This window comes from Polyodon spathula, chromosome 3 (assembly GCF_017654505.1).
Source record: "Polyodon spathula isolate WHYD16114869_AA chromosome 3, ASM1765450v1, whole genome shotgun sequence".
Classification (NCBI taxonomy): Eukaryota; Metazoa; Chordata; class Actinopteri; order Acipenseriformes; family Polyodontidae; genus Polyodon; species Polyodon spathula.
In genome coordinates, this window is record NC_054536.1 from 19,400,090 (window position 1) to 19,421,099 (window position 21,010).

The following is a 21,010-nucleotide window of genomic DNA, read 5'->3' on the forward strand; positions in this document are numbered from 1 at the left end:
TATATATATATATATATATATATATATATATATATATATATCATCCATACTATATAATATACTTAGTCAGATAATATATAATTAATAATATTTATAGTATAAATAATAATATATTCAATATACTGCATATATAGTAAATATATATATATATATAATATAGTCGATCTTGTGGGGCTTGAGGGACTTAAATAATTTATTATAACATGGCACAGAAAAAGTCATCCTATTAATTACAAAACACATCTGACGTCACATCAGCATGCTTTAAATAGATGCCTCAATTCAGATTTAAATGCCTCTGGGTCAACAGCTTTTAAAAGTGAATTTTCACTGCTGTTAAAAACATAATTAAGTTTACGAACGAGAGGAGCTAATTTAGACCATCCGGTACCTAGTGGCTGATTAAGACCCAACTTAACATTTTGGGATAAAAGGATGCCAATGATTCTGCGTCAACAATATGACAAGGTAACCCATTCCACTACTCGCTCTAAAGAAATGCCTCCTACCCTCTCCCAATTCCACTCAACTCCCAACTGTGTCCTCTTGTCTTGGTTTCTGTGCTGCGCTCCAATTATTAGGGTTAATTCAATCAAGTCCCCCCCCCCCGTAATTCTTCTTTGTTCCTTGCTAAATGGATCCTTCAGCCTACCGCCATGGGTCATATTCTGGGGCTAAAGGACTTCGGCCACTTCAGTTACATATTCAGTGAGGCAGTCACTCTGGCCGTGTGCTGCAGTTCAGCAGGTCCACCAGCAGGGCGAGCAGTTCCCCATGCTGCTGTTGCTCAGACTCCGGTATCTGGGGCAGCTCCTGCTGAAGGCAGCGCTCCACCATGCTCTGCAGGGAGAGACGGAAATCCCGGAGAACCGCCCAGGTCTCCGGAGCAAACTCCAGCTTCACCAAGTCAGTGTCAGACAGGGACACCACCATCCTTCCTCCAGACTCTGCAGACAGAAGACAGCGAGACAGACAAAGTGTTGAGTGTTAGGGGTGTAACGACACACCAACCTCACGATATGATTTGCGCTCGCGATACATGCGTTGGTCCTGATTGGCTACTTGTAGGATGCATAATAAAGATCAAATAATCATTTCATGATGGACCACTTATTAAAATACAAAGCTGTAAAAGGATTAAATGGTGTGTATGTATCCATACCCACTGTAAGACACTTCAATTCTTCATCCAAGAACCACTTGTTGATCTACAATGAGCTATGTTGAGGTTTTGTTCTTGTATCGTGATACATACCTCTATTACAATAGGATATCTCATGGAAAGAAATATCACAACTCACTGATATGCAATAAATCGTTACACCCCTATTGCATGTGTAAAGTGTCAAACCACATTCAAAGACTGGTTATAAAGTCTAATGTGGTATGGAATGGGTTATTTAGCCATTTTGTCAATGCTGAATCACTGGTATCCTTTAAGATTCAACTTGACAAACTTTATCCACCACATATTCAGCTTTTATTTCTTAATTACCTAGGAGTTAAACACTGACAGAAAAAAAAACAGAATCTTTGTGTTCCACTGCAGCAAGAGTGCCTGCGAGGCCCAGATGATTAGACAATCTTACACATCCTGTCATGGCTTGTTGCTTACATGTTATACTGACAGGGTAAATTGTGCCAGATTGCACCGGATCCCAGATTTATTTACTGTAAATCAAGATCAGGACATTAGGTCTGGAACAACAGCATCCCTTTTCCTTGATAAGATCTGGTAGCTTGTTTTTTTTACAAATGAACCCGTTATACTGGTAACACTTCAGAAAGCAGGGCTGGGGGGGTACCTTGCTCCCTGACATTGCAGTGAGGAAGCAGCAAGAGAGACAGGGGATGGACCATGGAGGTGTCCCTGACAAACACGTTCCCGTTGGACTTTGTGGCAGTGAAGAACGTCAACCAGCGACTGGGAAACTCCTCCTCTGCCCTGGGAGGGATAAAAAAAATAAAACAGGGAAAGATGATGTACCATCAGGCAAAGAGATATTCCCATCCCTGAGAATAAGACTCCCACTGCATAGTAGTTTGATCCATTCCCGGTTTCACTATGAGTTTAATAAGACACACCTGAGCTTGTTATACACTGTGGCTAACCAAGCTTGTAGCAGAGCCTGGAGTGGGCGAAACTGCTATGTAACAAGAATCTTATTAACATCTCTGATTCTTTTAGCAACCGTTTGGGTCAAAAGGTAGACTATTATTGTCATTATAATTAATTATTTATTTATTCAACTTAAAACGTGTACAACAAATATTAACATACTGGTACATAACATACTTGAACACTGGTTCTCCAGTATCCCACAAAGTTAATTTGGAGCTCAGCTTTAATTTATGATTCGGACGAGTGTCTCACCGGTTGACAGTGGATCGGTGCAGGAGTACTGGGCCACTCCTGGTCCGATACACAAGGCTGTCGGCTTTGAATTTACCCTGCTTCGTCACTTTCCCACGCTTCACCTGTGTGCCAGAAACATACAATAGTTTTTTTTTTTTTTTTTTTTTTTTTTGGTTGTAGGTCTGTGAAAATAAAGTTTAAAATTAAAATACAAATTTCAAATAAGCTATTTATTTATTAACCATTGAGATCAAGGCCTCATTTATAAAGTAGGGCTTCTGATTTTCGGTTTTAACAGATAAAACAGTCCCAAAGAAAAAAAAAAAAAATGAAATTGGTGTAAGCCAATAAAACAGAAGAACACTGGAAATGGTTCAATCAATTCACGTTGACTTCACCCCTTTCCACATTAAAAAATAAAACCTACTACTACTACTACTACAACAAAACAAAAAAGTGCACCAAAAAAATGAAATTAATAAAAACCAAAAAACAGAAGCCCTATTTATAAGGCAGCCCAGAAAATTAAAAAGACCAAAATCACTAACACATTAAAAACACATGTGGTCAAATTTACAAGCTTACAGAGATTAAAAGGGGAGAATAAATTAGATCTATTTATTAAATGTGGACTGAAGGAGAAGCACTGGCAGGAGGTTCAAAGCAATTTCCAAATCCAACCTTTATTAGATTCTGTATCTTAACATACTATAATGGAAACATAGTATACTCTTTATAATAAAGGTCATTCTACCATGCGTGGATACTACTTAAATTATTATATGTAACGGTAACAAATGCAGTACATTCAGAAAAGTGCAACATTTTTTATTTGGGTCTCAGACTGCGACAGGTAGAGCAACGTATTCAGCAGCAGGTTCTGCTGATTTCTCCATCTCACAGCATCATCTGCAATCTCTTTATATCTTTGATTTGCTTGAAATCTTTACTCTGTCAGCATCTTTTTTTCAGAGGAATGTTTTCCTTGTGTGTATTTACTAAAGGACAGAAGGCAATGCATAGTTTTCTGCTTCTCCCTTCTCTAACTGGCTGCGTAGCATTCTCTCTTCTGGTTTCTAGTTTGTTGTTTTTTGTGTTGGCTTGACTGGATTTCAAGACTGTGATCGCTAAGCCTGTACTTTGTGAGTACTGTCTGACTGCCCAGAGAGAAGACGCAGTCATTGCAATACAAATTCCAATAAATCTTTACCAATTAAACCCCATGTTTATAGTATGGCACAGGGCCGTATGAGGGGAACAAATCACAGCACACAACACAGGTCACAGCAGGAAGCAGTGCTTTACCTGGATGAGGTTGGGGTACAGACCGGCCAGCAGCACCCCCTTTACCAATTCCTCCTCCCGGCTGTGCTGGTTACACTGGGAGAACTGGCGGGTGCAATCAGAGGACTCTGACACCAGGAAGGAATCATACACGTTCTCACCGAACTGCTGGATCAGCCCTGCAACAAGATGACAGTAGGATTATAGTACCGTGAACAAAAACACTTCATGCAATTTCATTACAGGGGTAAACTTCACAAGTTGCTGTAATGATTCTCCTCCTAGCAGCTGAGGCGTTAATAATAACGTCAGCATAAGACCTGTACTTCCCTCTGGACTACAGAACCTGCTCTTTAATTCAATGGTAAGGTATTCATCACTGAACCATATGGTTTGTGTTTTGCATCCAGCCCTTGCCTTTCCATTCAGTTCAATGGGCTGAGATGCTAATTAATTACATGGCCATACCATACATTATTAAACAACAGGACACTGCTCTCAGTAAGGGAACAGCATGTAATTAAAGATGACACTTGTGATTAATGACACCTTCTACCATGGACACTCAAGCACTGCTCTCAAAGTTAAGAGGACTTATTTATTTACTTTTGTTTGAAACATTTCCTCTGTAATAATGAAACTTGTTTAAATACCTTCAGTTATTGACTCCCGAGTTCCATTATTACCTTCTAAAACACCACAGCAATGGCATGATCCCTTAAATGATGTCCAACCATGTAGTAGCAGTGTTTTCAAATGAAATAGGTCAGATCTTGTATATTTTAGATGTCGTATTTAACATGCGTTTGTGTCTGTATATCCTCCATGAGATGATAGTTTACAGCATAAGGATCAACATAAAGGCAATCAGCAACAATTCAACTCGAAATCTAACACACGGTCTTAAAAACCTTGTTCAGTAAATGAACCAGTTGGACGAGTACACATTTTACACACTAGATCCATTAAAAAGAAAAAGGTACTGCAAGAAGCATTTTGTGTAGATAACAACTAAGATTTATGAAATTATCTTGACAGCCACAACAATATTAAAATCAGCTGAGAGACACTATATTACATACATGTTTTTTGTTTGTTTTTTTGTTTAAGTAATTTATTATGTATTCTGCTTAGAGATACCTGTACAAAAACACATTACTCTATGACGAGGGATCTTACAATACTTTCTGGAGGTTTTGTTGAAAAATATTGATCTTTGGGCAAATTACAAGACATTGTTTCACCTGAGTGATTGCAATGACATAATATGTTTATTCTCTGGGTCTTTATACGCAATAATGGACACTACTATTGATTTATTTTCTCAAAATAAATATTTAAATAAAATAGTTAATCATTCCATTATTGTCAGTAATAAGGAAAAAAACAAACCCGATACATTTAGTTCATTAAATAGTATCTGCTCATATCCATTCGTTTCTTGATGTTTATAAATGTTTTTTATGATCTCTCAACAAGTTTCTGTGATCTTTTGTTTCATCTTTTGCCTCTTCCTGGCTGCTTAAACAGTCTCCACTCTTTAGACACGAAATGCCCCTCTCAGTGACGTCACACGAAAAAAAAAAAACTGAATCAGGAAGAGAACATCAGTCCCTCCCCTATACATTGAAATGTGTTTCAAGCCTGTACTGCAAATACGGTGGCCCTGTAAGTCATCAAAACAAAGTGCTTTTTTACTGTGTTTACACGATTGCAGTCCTAGAAGCACATTTCGGTATGATCGTGTTAACACAATCCCGGTCCTTAAAGGGTTAATAAACATTACAAACCAGGGTTAACTATGGTAAATGCATAGTATAACCATGGAAAAGGCATGGTAAAAGAGCAAATATACCTTGCTAAACTTTTATAAGGGCATACAGTGCCTACTGCTAACAGCATAACAATACCCTCCCTGCTGACCGTGTATAAAACGAAGGCTGATCCCGTACAGCATGTTCTCCTCCAGGAATCTCTGACGTGACACAGAGTTCCTCTCTTGCAGCACTCTCCTCCAGCCATCCACCGCACGCACGAACACCAGGTGGTCACTCCGGCTCTCTCCACTCAGCCTAGCTTTTGCCTGGATAGAGAGAACGATATTACTGACTGCAGTCTGGTCCTTCAATATAAGAGACAGAGGCATACCCTGACAGAGACTTCAGCACTGCCTTACTTTATAAAGAGACAGAAACCATGATTGAGACTGTATCCTTCTACATAGGAGACAGATACACAGGTGCACACATTTTCTAGCAATTAAACAAAGCAGCCGTTTGGCAGAAGGTAAATGGTCTGACCAGTATAACTGACCCACCCTGTCCTCTACTCCCCACTCCATCCTCTTGGCCCTCTCTCCCTATCCCTGCCCTTTGACTGACCTCTGAGACCTCGGCCCGGTTCTTGAGGCTGCTCTGGAACGGGTCACGGGTCAGGCAGGCCACGATGGTGAGCAGAGGCAGCAGGCAGCGGAAAATGGCCGCGAGGACGATGGCCTTGGCAAGGCGTGGGTCAGTGGAGATGTGAGACAAGCGCTGGCCCAGAGCCGTCAGCCGCTCACTGGCGTCCAGCACGCCTGGAAGACAAGACAGCAGTGAGAGACAGGGCACAGAGGACTAAACACAACGAGGAGGCCACTTGGCACATCAGTGCTCATCCGGTTACTAGTAGCTCAGCCATCTAAAAAAAAAAAAAAAAAAAAGTAGGGTCTTAAAGGATCCCAGTTATACAGCATCAACAACCTATCTTCATAGCTCATTCCTTTAAGCCTTGGGATTATTCTGGTTGCTCTTCGTTGGACTCTCTCCAGGGTCAGTGTCCTTTTGGTAATGTGGTGACCAGAACTGAAGACAGTATTCAAAATGCAGTCTTACCAGTGCATTGTACAACCTCCTCACAGCCCTTTGATTTGTATTCTACACTTCTGACTATATACCCAGGCATTGTTTTTGCTTTTTTAATTGCTGTCCCAAACTGAACCAACAACCAGGACACACTCACGTAACAGCAGCGTTCCCAGTGATTGCTTAGAAAATTCAATAATTACTTACCAATTTCCTGCAAGTTTTGGACGGCCTCCATCACTGCTTTCCTGTCAGGACTGTCTAAAGCTTGGGAGAGAAAGTCTGTAGCCTGGGGATCAGAGGGATGAATGGGTTAAAGTCTGACTGGTGCTTCAGACCACTTCCTAACTAAATGCAGTGGACCCTGTTTGTACATTTTAAAAGACCTGTTTGAAATGAATTTATAAGTCATTATGATTAATTAAATCAGATTTGCAGTTCATTAAACTATTTCTCAACAGTTTTAGAAGAGCTAGAGGTTAATTATCACTTTTCCAAGAAATTCTTAGAGAAGGTTTACATATACTTTTTAAAAAACTAAAAATATTACTTAACACTTTTAATCTTTATGAACAGGGTCCAGTATCTCCTCTCTAAAAAGCAATAGCAGCAGTGTGCTTCCCTGAGATGAAACTTAGAGGAACACTCTCTCTCTCTCCCTCCCTCCCTCTCTCACCATGCTCTCCGGGCTGTGAATCTTGCACTGCAGCACCAGGTTCTCCAGGGGTGTTCTCAGGATTTCGGGGATAGGGAAGGTCTCCATGGCTTCCAGGCGTCGCCGGGGTACCAGGTGGTAAGAATGTCCAGGCTGACATCTCCCTGCTCGCCCCCGCCGCTGCGTCATGTTGGAGCGAGAGATCCACACTGTGTCCAGACATGACACCTGTCAGAGCACAGGGAACAAACGCAAGACACAGATCAGGAAAATGATCTCATCATATTGAGAATCTGTAGCTGATTGGTTAAAAAAATTAGGTCAAGTTGGGACTTGAACGACCCCGATGATTCAGCATCAGCAACATTGTAAAGAAGTGTCACCTACCCTCTGTCCAGTCTCGGCATCTAATTTGAAACTGTATGTTCGCTGGTCCCGATTTCTGTGCTGTGCTTAAAGTATTAGTTAGGGTTTACTTTGTCAACTCCTTTTAAAGACTTCAAATCAAATACCCCCTAATTCTTCTTTGTTCTAAACAGCATGGATTCAGTACTTTCAACCTGTCTTTGTTGCTCAATCCTTTAACCCCTGGGATTAGTCTGGTTGCTCTTAGTTGGTGGACTCTCTGTAGTGACCAGAACTGTAGTAGTTCGAGATGATGGCAGGACTTATTTACCTTGCAGTAAGAAAGGGTGTAACACTTCATTGTGGATCAATGAACCGGCACACTTTCTTTACACAATATGTTGTATCATAATAGGAGGTATGTACCGTTTGTATAGGGTCCTATGAAATTTGCGTTGTGGAGAACACGAACGGAATCACGGAATTCAGAGAAAAAAAAAGGAAAATGTAAAGCAATTTAAAGTAGGCTACAAACGTAGCAGCAGACTGTCTCTCTTTAGCGTGCAAGTAAGAACTTGCAGACTTAATGCAACTGTGCTGAGAATTTAAAAAGAAAGCATTTTATGAGATTTTTAACTGAGGTACCGGCGCTGTGACTCTGCACACCCGAGGTTCCGGGTCTATGCCCCGGCACAAATTAAGCACTGCGCTTGGGAAAACGACTACCTATTGAGCAGGTAGTAGTGCAATGACTACTGCAGAATGGAGAGTCTAGTTGCTGCATTTTTTCTCCAAAGTTCTCAGGGAGATATTACTAAGTGCCTTTTTGTTAAATTAGAATAAATCAAAATATTTAGGCTTTTATTTACATTGTTATTAATTACTAATGAAAACATTAAATCTATTTTGAAATGTTATAGTTCAGCTTATGTTGAAAAGAAACTACTAAAAAAGCCTGCATTTTTAAATTTACAATGTTCTTAGTTTGTTTCTGTTACATTGTGCCAATTTGTACCCTTTTTTTCTGAAAGCACTGATTAAAACTGTTAAGAAACATTTTTCTTTTGTGGTCATTTTTTCATGCATTTATAGCTTCATCATTGCTGTCAATGTATCTAATACTTGTGGTTATAAAAAACAAACTAACAAACTACAGATTTTTAAAACTGAAAAAAATCAGAAATCAGGAAAAAATAAAATCAGAAAATTCAAGATAATAAAACACATTTCATAGGGCCCTATTTGTATCGTGACGCAAAAAAAAAAAAAAAGCACAACATTGCTAATTGTTCACCAACTGGTTCTTGAATGAACTGTGTTATATAGTTGGTATTAATACATACTCTTGTCTTAACAAAACTGTCCCTCAATAAATCACCATTTGATCTTATGCATTATACAAGCATCTCATCAGGACCATCCCATGTATTTGTGACTCATATCATATCGCGCCCTGCATATCGTGACACTGGAGTATCGCGACATCCCGAACAGTCAGTACCTTGGTCCGCAGGTCATAGCGCTGCTCTTTCTGGGCCCCGGTGTCCACCACATGCACAATGTCATCCACTGTAATGGAGGTCTCTGCGATGTTTGTGGCCAGGACAATCTTACGTGTGCCCACCGGGGGGCGCTGGAATATAGCCTGCTGGTCCATCACAGGGAGGTTGGAGTGAACTGGACAGGAGAGAGGAAAAGGAGAGGGAAGAGGATAGGAGAGCTTTAGCACAATCTGGTTCAAATCCACAAACTTTGCTTAATGCGCTTATTTAAAAAAAGTAGTTCCTTTATTTGTTTTTACAAAAAGGATCCCCATTTCCCTCCCCTCATTTTCTCCCTTCTCCACTCCCCTCTCCCCCATTCCCCTATTCTTTCCCCCTCCCCTCTCACCTGGTAAGACGAGCTGCTTCCCGCTCTGGAATGCCGATCTCTCTTCCAGCCTCTGCTGAACTCCTCGGATATCGAGCCAACCGGGCAGGAAACACAGAATCCCCCCTGGGAAAAAAATGACAGGGATTGCCAGGAAAGGTAAAAAGTGGAAGGCATTTCTATGTGTTCAAAATCAAACAAACAGATGGAAAGATACTGCGCAGTATCCATTGCAATTTTTAAATTGTTCCTGTGGTTAAATTAGCACAGTTTAAAAATTAAGGGCGAGAATGAAGGACTGCATATAAAGCATTTTGACACCAAAGGTTGGTGCCTGTGATAGGGGGCTGTGGGTATCCACTGACAGAATGGGAGAGACACAGGAACTGCTTTTAGAATGCCACATAGGTGCCTGAGATGTATTTACTGTATTGCCGTTGTAGGTCAGCACAAATGTACCAGCGATGGGAACTCCTAGTGCAGGGTCGAGCAGAACCAAAACCACATGACTAACAGCAATAGTATAGCACACAGGCGAGAGTACTCCAGAGCAAACAAAGATATAAAAACTGCAAAATAAATCACAGCTAACAAAAGTTGCCTATAAATAGTCCAGTGCTGCAGGGTGGTCCTGCTACCAGAACCTACCCTGCTGATACACCCTCCTATACTGTCATGGGATGTAAAAAATCACCTAAACCAAACAGAATCGCTAAGAAATCAAACCATGACCCTGGTTATGATTAGATACAGGTCACTAGATCTAAATTAAAAAAAACTGACGAAAGACCTCATATTAACTTTATCTGTTTATATAGAACCAGTCATGGTCTAAACATTTAGACTGCTTTGTCATCGACATTCTGGAGTGCCAGATCAACACTCTCGGCCAAATTATAAGTGTAGCTGCTACCAACAGGTTCCATTGGGCACGTGACTTATAATGTATATTTAAAGCCATGACTGCGCTTGCTGGTAAAGGTTAGCTGGTACTGTACCTGGCTCCCCGTGAGTGTCCACATGCTCAATCACATCAGCTACCAAGTCCAGGTCTGGAGAGGGCTCGTCCTCCTGGTGGAAACACAGCAGCACGGGTTAGGGATGGTTCAAAGTGAGCTGAACTGATCCCGAAGAGAACCACAATGTGATGAGGTCTACATCCCTGAATCGAAAGCTTGTATTTTATGCCCCTGGGAGGCTTCCATAACCAGCAGCCATCTTGGATCAGACCATGGGGTTTGGTTTACAGCCTAAATGTCAACCAGCTCCCAGACAATTAGTAACAGGTGGAGCTGAGCTATTGAACTCAGCTAACCCATTATTTTGGGAAGGAGTGTGCTGTACAAGGTGAAGCCTAAAATCTTTGAATGGACTACAGAAGGATACTTGTGGCAAATTAACTTTGAACTGTGTTTGTGACACTTGGACTGTGTGTTTGTCTATATACAGGATTATTAGAAAGTAAGTTTACCACATCAATGCATGGTGCACTGTATATTCCTATTTGGGTAACAGGATTACAACCTGCCTTGAGTTGATAGGAAATGCAATGTGTAGTTAGTACTGCAAAACAGAGATTGATTTAGTTTTCTTTTTTTGTTCTGAGTGTTTGTTAAATAAAGACTGTGTCTAAAGAGGTTACCACCAGAACATTAAGTGACTCCTTTGCTAATTATTTTTCAACTGTGTAAAATCTGAGAAGTTTACCACTATACCACTGCGCTGCCACAGGTTAGGGATTGCCTTTAAAAGAAGAGCCACTCACATTATAGTCGCTGCCTCTGTTTCTGCCCATCATCTCCAGAACCTCTTCCAGGTAATGCTCCTGGACCGGGTGCATGAACCCTGGCACCTTCACCACCTCACAGTTCCCGAAGTAGTGTGCAATCCTCTGCAGGTCCCCCGTGGCGCTCATAAGCACCACTCGGAGCTGCGGGTTGGCATCCAGCACCCTCCTGAGCAACACTAGCAGGAAGTCGGTGTTCACATCCCTCTCGTGCACCTCATCCACCACCACGTGGCTCACGCCCTCAAGCCGCGGGTTGCCCTGCAGCTTCTTTAGCAGGATCCCAACTGTGCAAAAGAGCAGCGCACCGCCGCGAGGGGGCAGGGAGCTCTCCAGACGAACCTGCAGCCCGACAAAGAACCACAGAGATCGCTGCACTGCACTGAACTCTCGACAACATTCAAACACACACAGTTATGGAAATAAGACTATTTTTTCCCAGTTTGATCAGTCACACTGTATGGGTAACAAGCTCAGATTTGTCTTATTAAAACCATTGGAAAACCACAAATGGATCAAACTGCTATGCAATGGGAGTCTTGCTTCCATCCCTGAAACACACACCGACTTGCAAGCTCTCCAATTGAACTAGCAGCCCGCGGGGAGACAATCATAGAGTTCTCTTTACTACATAACACCACAGCAAACACACAGCTACCCGTGACCTTAAAGACAATGCATTTACGGTGGGCGGTAAAAGCATATGTTTCAATACCATATCGTATTTAGGTTTTGACCTATTATTAATCAGTCCTTCATTTATTATTTTATCTAAAAGAAACATAACATATTCATTGTAGTTAACTGGTGTTTTGAGACTTTGTTGCTAAAATGTTAAATACAGTATAAGCTTTTATAAGGGCAAACACACAGATTCCCTGCGGTGTGAGAGAGTACAACTCGTACCTGGAACCCTGCATTCCTACGCAGAGCAGGCCCCAGCTCCTGGCCGACACGCTGTGCCACAGACACTGCGCTGATCCTGCGTGGCTGCGTGACCAGGATGTTGCAGTGCGCGCCACGGCCCTGAAGCACCTGGCTTTCCAGGATGAAGCGTGGGATTCGCGTGGTCTTTCCGCAGCCCGTCTCCCCGGCAATAACTGTCACACGGCCGGCCTCCACGGCTGTGACCACGCGCTCCTTGTGAGAGTCCACAGGGAGCTCTTTGAGCGCCTCCCTGCCACCCTCTGCATCCCATTGCCGCAAAAGGGCCTGGCTGATCCGCTGCGCTTCCTCTTCAGACAGTGGCGTGTACGACCGGCCTGTGATGGCGTCCGTGATCAACTCTGCCTCCTCCTCTGAGGAGGAGGAAGAGCCCAGGTCCAGAACTGCAGAGCCAATGGGCAGCGGCGATGATCCACTCTCTACTGGATACTGTCAACAAAAATAATTGTCTTTAAAATCTTAAAAGCTGTTGACAAAGTTAACCCTAACTAATACAAGAGCAGGACAGAAACCAGGGACCAGAGGAAATAGTCAGAAATTAAGCGGATTTAAGACAACAGAGTAGGAGACACTTCTTCACAAAGAGACAGGGATGGCAATAAGACCCCCAACTACACAGCAGTTTGATTCAATCCTGATTTTACTACGGGTTTTAGAAGACATACCTGAGCTTGTTGTGTAAACACAGCGGCTAATCAAGCTTATAGTAAAACCTGGAATGGTTGAAACTTATGTATTAGGAATCTTATGTCCAGCCCTGCAAAACTTGTAATCTAATCTCACCAACAGGGGTCAAAATCCATAACGTGCAGCGCACAACACTGCCCATTACACTCTCCTCCCTTTAATCAAGGAGAGAGTTTTAATAACCCAGTTGACAGGACTGTCACTTCATGATTTTTTTTTTTCTGAGAATGAATGCCCTGCCTATCTGGTTATAATGGTTGCTCTCTTACCCAGAGCACCAGAAGACAATGTTGATTGTGAAAAGTATGAGCTTGTCTAAACCCAAGCTGGGTACAGGCCTAAAATATAAACAAACTATCTACACTGTAATTACAGAAATATTGCCAAGCAAATGGTAAATCAAATTAGTGTGGCAAACGATAAAGGCACAGAATAACCATATGAAAAGTATGGGGGATAACGTTATTATCATAACCCTGGTTACCTGAAATAGAAATGTAACCATTACTGAATGGGTATTTACCTTCTAAAGACCTGAATCCTGAATACTTCATACCAAAGCTGCTCTTTGAGCCTATGACGCAGTTGTGACCCTGTCCCCAAGGGATTAAAAGTACTGCAGTCACAGATCTCAGCATCATTTTTCCTTCAAGCCTGCTGTAAATAATGGATGCAGCGACCTTGAAGGTTAATGGCTACATTTCTGTTTCAGGGAACCAGGCTTATGATAATAACCTAAAGTTCTCTTTCAAGTACGAAATGTAACCTTCACTGATTGGGCGAGTGTACCCAAGCCTTCGCAAGGGCACGATTGCTGAACGATCGGAATGCTACGAGGCTAAGCCGAGAGGGGTGGTTTTAATCAGGTCGCCAAATGTGACCTTCAATTTTAAATACGGCCAGTAGATTTTACCGTAGTCACCAAGTTGGCGACTTAGCATTTAAATATATTCAACAGAACGTTGGTTCTGTAATAAAGGCTTTCTGCTTAGCTGTCAGAATCTGCACTGCCCTGTTGATCTCCCAGATCCAATCCTTTTGTGGAACCAGAACCCTTTTCTTATTTCCATAGCAACGCTCATCAGCCAGTCAAGTTAGGGTAGGGCGTCGGGCACTATCATCCTGAATTCGTTCTGCGTTGTTTGCAGTTCACGAGTAGGATATTGCCGAATTAAACTAAAGAATTAAACTAAAAAACACTTTAAAAGCAAGTAGATTCCCCTCCCTCCAACAACAACACAGGACAAAAGTGTTGAGGGTATGTTAAAATAACTCCATATAACTCCTGGCATTTGATTAATAGTTATATTGCCTGGCTTTTTATGTGTATACTTCACTCGCTGGCATTCTATGCACACAGAAAATAGTTCCCTGGCATATGTATCTAGTTCCCTGGTATTTTATGCTCAGAATACAGTTCCCTGGAATTATATGGAGTTAGTTCTCTGGCACATCGATTGATTAGTTTCCCTCCCACAATTTAAAGATAATAATAAAAAATAAAAATAAAACATTATACGAAAACAAAGCATGCAAAAGTAATGTGTTTGCAACATATACATGTCTCCTCATATTGTCCCCATTTGAAAATGTTGGCCACCAGTCTACAAAGTGATTTGTCCCACCCTGCTCAGGGGTGAGGTCACAACTGTGTCACAGACTCAAAGAGCAGCTTTGGTATAAAGTATTCAGGATGTAAACACCCATTCAGTAATGGTTACAGTTCGTACTTGAAAGGAAACTGCTACATTATCATGGTAAACTTTTATAAGGGTTCCTACAGCTAGCCGAGGACATTTTAGGACACTCCTGGCAGTCTCTTCTAGGGAGTGGATAAGATTCTCGCTGGTGGAATGCACGACTCCTGGTTTGAGGTCAGCCCCACCCTGTCACGCTCCAGCGCTAGGCTCACCTTGTTCAGGTATCGCTGGATCTTCTCCTGCAGCTCAGAGGGAACCTCGACACGGCAGGGTCTCCTCTCACGCTCCCCCTGCTCGCGAATAGCATCCAGGTGGTACATGGCGTGAGTCAGAGGGTTGTTGTTCCTGTCGATTAGACCCAGTTCCTGCATAGGTAAAGGAGGAGAGCAAGCAACGTGAATACAGACTTCTGGTGTCGTCTGTAGGGTTGTTATTTGTTGAAGAATTTAAAGTTTAAAGGATAGCCACATGTTAAACTTACACAATTTGCCTAAATGTTTAACTATTTTCAGAAATATGCAGAAACATGTTGGCCAATTAAGTGCTTTACCCACTCAAACGCTCACCATACAGCAGCTATATTAGTAAATATTGTACACTGTGTGGTACCTTTAACTTCTGACAGGCGAGAGCTGCTGCCCTGTTCTCTGCTTCAGACTTGTTGCGTCCCCTAGCTGTGAAGGTCATGGAGTGCGGCCACTGAACACTGAGCTCACAGCTCTTGGACTTGCCCCCTCCAGTCCTGTATTTCAAAAAATCCTGAAAAAATGTAAATAAATAAATAAAACTGTTTAATATTTGTAAATAATCACAGTCAGTTCGAATTTATTTACTAACCATGTTTGATCTTAAACAGATTCATAACATGCTGGGTTAGAAACACTGGCCCTGCACCTAGTCCTGGCTTTCTGAACGACCAGCAATTAACATACTGTCCCTTCTCTTATAGCTGCATGAACAACTCCTACCAGGTGAGATTTATTCTGATGCAATCGGTTCAGATTTCAATAGCATACCAAAAACAGGGGAAGTTCTGAAACCCAGGACTGGGTGCAGAACTAGTGGAAGTTTCTCACCCTAATGCACAATGTGTTTGAGAACAATCGGTAAAATGAGTAGCAGAACATTATTTAAGTTTGTGTCCATGTCTCTGCTCGCAGGTTCATTACTGATTTTGTTTCTTCTATACATATTAAGAGAGACTATATCTTGTTACTATGTCTTCTTGACACTATCTTCTCTAGCCATTACTATGTCTAGGTGGACCCTGTCTCATCTATACATTACTATGTCCAGTCTACCCTGACTCTTCTAGCTGTTACTATGTCCAGTTGACCCTGTCTCGTCTATACATTACTATGTCCAGTCGACCCTGCCTCTTCTAGCCGTTACTATGTCTAGGTGGACCCTGTTTCGTCTATACATCACAATGCCCCGTCGACTCTGTCTCTCCTATCCATTATTAGTTGAACACTTAATCTTTCCCAGGACAGAGAACAACTCACTGCAGTGCTGGAGGAGGAGGTGGCCACCTGGAAAACTTTGACCAGCAGTGTTTTAGGGTTTGGGAAGTGGGTCAATGCACGCAACCCACTGCCATCATCCTGCCCCTCTCTGGAATGGAGGAAAAGCCAGGGGGAAAAAACAAGAAAAACGAAGAACACATTTGAACCGGCAACACAAGGACACCACAGAATTACTGTAGATAGCCCTCCTCACACCAGACACATGGCAATGGAATGGTCCAGATGGGCTACTTTTATGATGCATAATAAAATTATCATTTAATGACTGACTATTTTGTTAATGCACAAATTACATGAGTTAGACTAAATTAAACAAATTAAATGAGTTACATAGTATGTATTCATACCAACTACTTAACACGCTTTCAAGAACCACTTGATGAATTACAATGAACTATGTTGTGCTCTTGGTCTTGAATCACAATACAAAATGACACATGCCTCTATTACGATACACTATACATCACCTAAAAGAAAGTATTACAATTTATCAATACAGGATGAATCATAAGAACATAAGAAAGTTTACAAATGAGAGGAGGCCATTCGGCCCATCTTGCTCGCTTGGTTGTTAGTAGCTTATTGATCCCAGAATCTCATCAAGCAGCTTCTTGAAGGATCCCAGGGTGTCATCTTCAACAACATTACTGGGGAGTTGATTCCAGACCCTCACAATTCTCTGTGCAAAAAAGTGCCTCCTATTTTCTGTTCTGAATGCCCCTTTGTCTAAACTCCATTTGTGACCCCTGGTCCTTGTTTCTTTTTTCAGGCTGAAAAAGTCCCTTGGGTCGACACTGTCAATACCTTTTAGAATTTTGAATGCTTGAATTAGGTCGCCACGTAGTCTTCTTTGTTCAAGACTGAACAGATTCAATTCTTTTAGCCTGTCTGCATATGACATGCCTTTTAAGCCTGGAATAATTCTGGTCGCTCTTCTCTGCACTCTTTCTAGAGCAGCAATATCTTTTTTATAGCAAGGTGACCAGAACTGCACACAACGAACAATTATAGAATATCATGATATTGTGGGGCAACGTGAGCAAGTGAATTTGGAAATTGATTGATTGTAATTTTTAGCCCAAGTTGCTTTGGAGCTGAGCAGTCAGCAATCGGTAGTCTCACATTTGTAAAAAGGGAACTGGACAAGCAGTTAAGTTAAATGAAAAATACAAAAAGAAACTTCAAAATGAATTGGCGAGCCTTTCGACTAAAAGTATTTCTGAAGTCGGAAACATTTGTCATTTCATTTTTAAGTTTCTTTTTGTATTGTTATTAATCTTGTTTTAATTAAATAAATAGCTAATGCCGTTATCCGAGTCTTCACGATTTTTGTCAGTTGGTAGTGCACAAGACGACACTTATGGCAGAATAAAACTGGAATGGAACTGGAATTTTCCAGTATCTGTTTTGACTGACCAAGAGTGTCTTTAAGAACTATAATAACTAATCAAACCCAACCAGAAATCTCCCCTTCTCCCACCTAATCAGCTCAGTTCTTGTCTGGTTAGTCTGCCTGTCGGTAGATGTGGAGACCTGCGTTTCTCTCCGAGGGTCTGAGATGAAGTCAGTGACATCCAGCAGCCCCTCCTCTTCCACCTCTCTCCTCCGCTCCCATCCCCCCTCTTCCCCCTCCTCCTCGGTGAGAGATCGGGAGCGAGACGGGATCCTTCCTGCCAGGGTGCGGTACTCCTTCGCTTGGTAGAGATGATTCTTGGGGCTCAGCAACCCCATCTCCTGGGACAGTCAGAGAATAAACAAGTTAGAGGTCCCTTCTCATTCAGCACAGGAGTAATAGAAATATGGTATGAGATAACTCTGGTATAGATGGTTTTAAGAAGTATTTCAGGCAGATGATTTTAAGAGTACTTAATAGTTATTTTAAACAATCACAGATGTTATCATGTACAGTTTAGTTGTATAAAGTAATCCATTGCATATCCGACTGTAGAGGGACCAGAGTAAGGGCAGATATGTACAAAGTTGGATAAATGAATCCTGTTTAAATACCATTATACGCAGCTGGAACAATTACTGTATACACACAATTACTGTTTTGAGATTCAGCTTTTGTTAGGGAGCTCCCCTGAATCCCTTGTTTCTTTACATATCAAGTCAACACACTGAACAGCTCACGTGACACTACCAGCAATGGCACCGCACAGCTCACATACAACACTGTGTACGATCTACAATATCTGAACTAATCTTCTCTGTTCAATAATAAACTAACGTTGCTGAAGAGCGTGATCATGGTGGATACTGTACAGTGGATAATGTTTATGCACGTTTATTTACTTTTATGTATTCGTATAACCTTTTAATAATGGCACTACATTTTATACTATACTGAATTTTAATAAGATCGGATGTGTGTAAATTTTAAATTTAGACTGGATGAGATATTTGGCTGATGCTGGTAACATTGTATCGTTGCAATGGATTTATCACTGTCTAAATAAGTTAAATCAAAAGGACTATCTAATGAGATAGACCCACAGTGGAAAATGGTTCCCAAATCAGTGTTTTGAACAATTTTTTATGTCCACCAATGTCTTTTTAGATGCTCCTGTTATCAGTTATTAGCCCACTAGTTTTAACACCATGGTGTACATTCAATCCATCTTTACAGTGGTGGGTCTGAATACCTTTTCATTTTCAGAAATTATGTCTGAGTCTGAAGAATGAGCCAACCTTAATTCTGCTTTCTATCAGGCTTGATCTGACCTTCAACCTCCTCCACTGTCTTATACCAGAGCTACAATCCTGCACTGCGCTAGCTGTCTATTATTCCAAAGTCTGAGTACCTTTAATATTTTACAAGCAGCTGCTGCAGCTCGTCTCTCAGCATCAATCTTCTTAGTCCCAAATCCTTCTACCTCAATCTTTCTCGGCCAGTTCACCTGCAGAGTAGCTTTCTGAAACAGAAAGAATGGGGGAATCAGACCCCACTGGAATGAAGGGACAATGCGATGTCCTCAGGCAGGATACTGTACACACCTGCCCCACCACCCGCACATAGTACACTACCACACATGCAGACTTTTGATTTATGGACACAGACATTTTGCACTAAATACAACACAGTACAATATACTACTGTCATACAACAATGTAGATCCACTTTTTCACTGCATGGTGTGGATAATTTATAGAATTATTTTGTTAGTTAAAATCATTTTAAGTGGGATAAGTATTTTGTGGTGCAGTTGTATCCACATAGAGCAGTTCAGGTCCTTGTTTTTTCAGGGTTCAGCAGAGAGACTCACCTTGACATCTCCCTCAGAGCAGCTGTACACAATGAGCTCCTTGAGGTCCGAGACTCCGAGCGCCCGCGAGATCACGTTGTGCAGGAGGTTCTTGGGGTGAGGGAACTCGTTCAGGTGATCCTTGCGGACTGCATGTGAGAGACAGTAAGATCAAGAGAGCATAAGGGATTCTTTTCTTTTTAGAAATACTAAAAGAAACCCAATAAGTAATGACAATCGCTTCTTTCTCAACGTCTTTTTCTTGACCTGCTGTAATCAAAAACAGTAGAGTAGTTGAGAGTAGTTGGTGTTAGGGTCAGGGTTGAACTGGTCAAGAGAAGTATAGAAAAGTTTAGAGAGATGTTTGTTTTTTAAAAAACATTTGAAGGCTTTATTAACACATTTTGAAAGTATACCTTTGATCCTGATGGTGTTCTGTGTTTAAGACTGGAGAGCAGTTTACAGGGAAAGTAGCGCTTGTTTTGGTTTTTTTGTTTGTTTGTTTTTTAATTACCTGAACTATATTTCAATTAAGTAACGGCCATTCGTAAGATATAGAAATAAAGTGCATAATCCGAGCCTGAAAAGAACTTCATCATTCGCTGTTATCTTAACTACGCAAGAGAGACCAAATACAAATAGTTATTTTAAAAGGACATGCAAGTTGTGCACAACGAAATAATACAATGTTCACCACTCTTTATTTGTTTTAAAATCTCTCTGAGTTCATGCAAACTGAAAAGTCCTATACACAGGTTAACCTTTTTGGAAATGATTTGACCGCTAATCTGCCATCGACAGTGTCTGCCTCAGTTCTACCACCTGAGCAGCAAACATGGTGGTGCCGTTATGTTATGTCATTCTGAGCACTCTGAAATTCGCAGCAGATGTGAGTCAGTTTAATGCAACAACATGTACCCATCTTATTAACTCGTATTCCAATAGCTTGAATTAATGTAATTTTTGATACATACAGAACAGTGCTGAAGTTCACTATGTATTTCAACCCACCTCGTCTCATCTCTGTCCCCGCCGCTCCTCTCTCTTCATTCCCGTTCTCAGTCCCAAATTGCCTGGACAGCGAGAGCCAGTATCGACTGCTCCAAGACCAACTGGGTCTCTCTGTCTTCGAGACCAACCGCAAAATTGCATTCAATTTCCAGCCGGCACGCAAACCCACGGTGATCATACCGGGAGCTGCCATGTTTAACCTCACTAACTCACTCGCCGCTTACGAAACAAGATAGCCGGTGAGGACACTTGTCGTACAGCGACACCTGCAGTGCCGGAGGGTAGGTGCAGCCTTGTTACTGTATGTAAAGTAGTCTGTCCATAAAGTGAAACTTTACTGTGCAGAATAAATGCATTATGTATGAGTAAAAATCGTGATTTTCTTCCTATGCATCAATTCGCGGGACATTTGCTAGGAAATCGGGACTGTCCCGACCAGCTGTTGGCATATAGGAGCTGTTGGCAGGCATGCTGTTCCTCTGTATGGGGTGCCATGTGTTAAAAAAAAAAAAAAAAAAAAAAAAAACATTTTTTTTTTCAGATTTAACTTAATATTGCATAATATATATATATATATATATATATATATTATATATATATATAGATATATATGTGTGTGTGTGTGTGTGTGTGTGTGTGTGTGTACATTCAGATATAATTTGTAAATCTAATTACAAGATTTAACATTTAGCTCAATATTTAACTAAATCTTAAATCTCTTAACGAGATTTAACATTTAGCTAAATATTTAACTGGCC

General features: G+C 41.3%; 1 protein-coding gene across 1 annotated transcript; it reads right to left on the bottom strand.

Annotated features, from left to right (window-relative positions):
- Positions 1 to 175: 175 nt before the first annotated feature.
- dhx30 (DEAH (Asp-Glu-Ala-His) box helicase 30) lies at positions 176 to 20,465 on the bottom strand. Its single transcript, XM_041244618.1, has 20 exons — positions 20,253 to 20,465; positions 19,263 to 19,390; positions 18,801 to 18,911; positions 17,477 to 17,730; positions 15,976 to 16,084; positions 15,080 to 15,229; positions 14,683 to 14,835; positions 12,045 to 12,512; positions 11,118 to 11,480; positions 10,351 to 10,423; positions 9,374 to 9,478; positions 8,985 to 9,160; positions 7,160 to 7,366; positions 6,691 to 6,772; positions 6,022 to 6,215; positions 5,564 to 5,723; positions 3,662 to 3,819; positions 2,375 to 2,478; positions 1,806 to 1,945; positions 176 to 947 (listed from the first exon to the last, which is right to left on the bottom strand). The coding sequence occupies exons 1-20, from the start codon at positions 20,443 to 20,445 to the stop codon at positions 718 to 720; spliced, it is 3,558 nt and encodes a 1,185-aa protein (XP_041100552.1). The 5' UTR covers positions 20,446 to 20,465; the 3' UTR covers positions 176 to 717.
- Between the last annotated feature and the right edge of the window lie 545 nt (positions 20,466 to 21,010).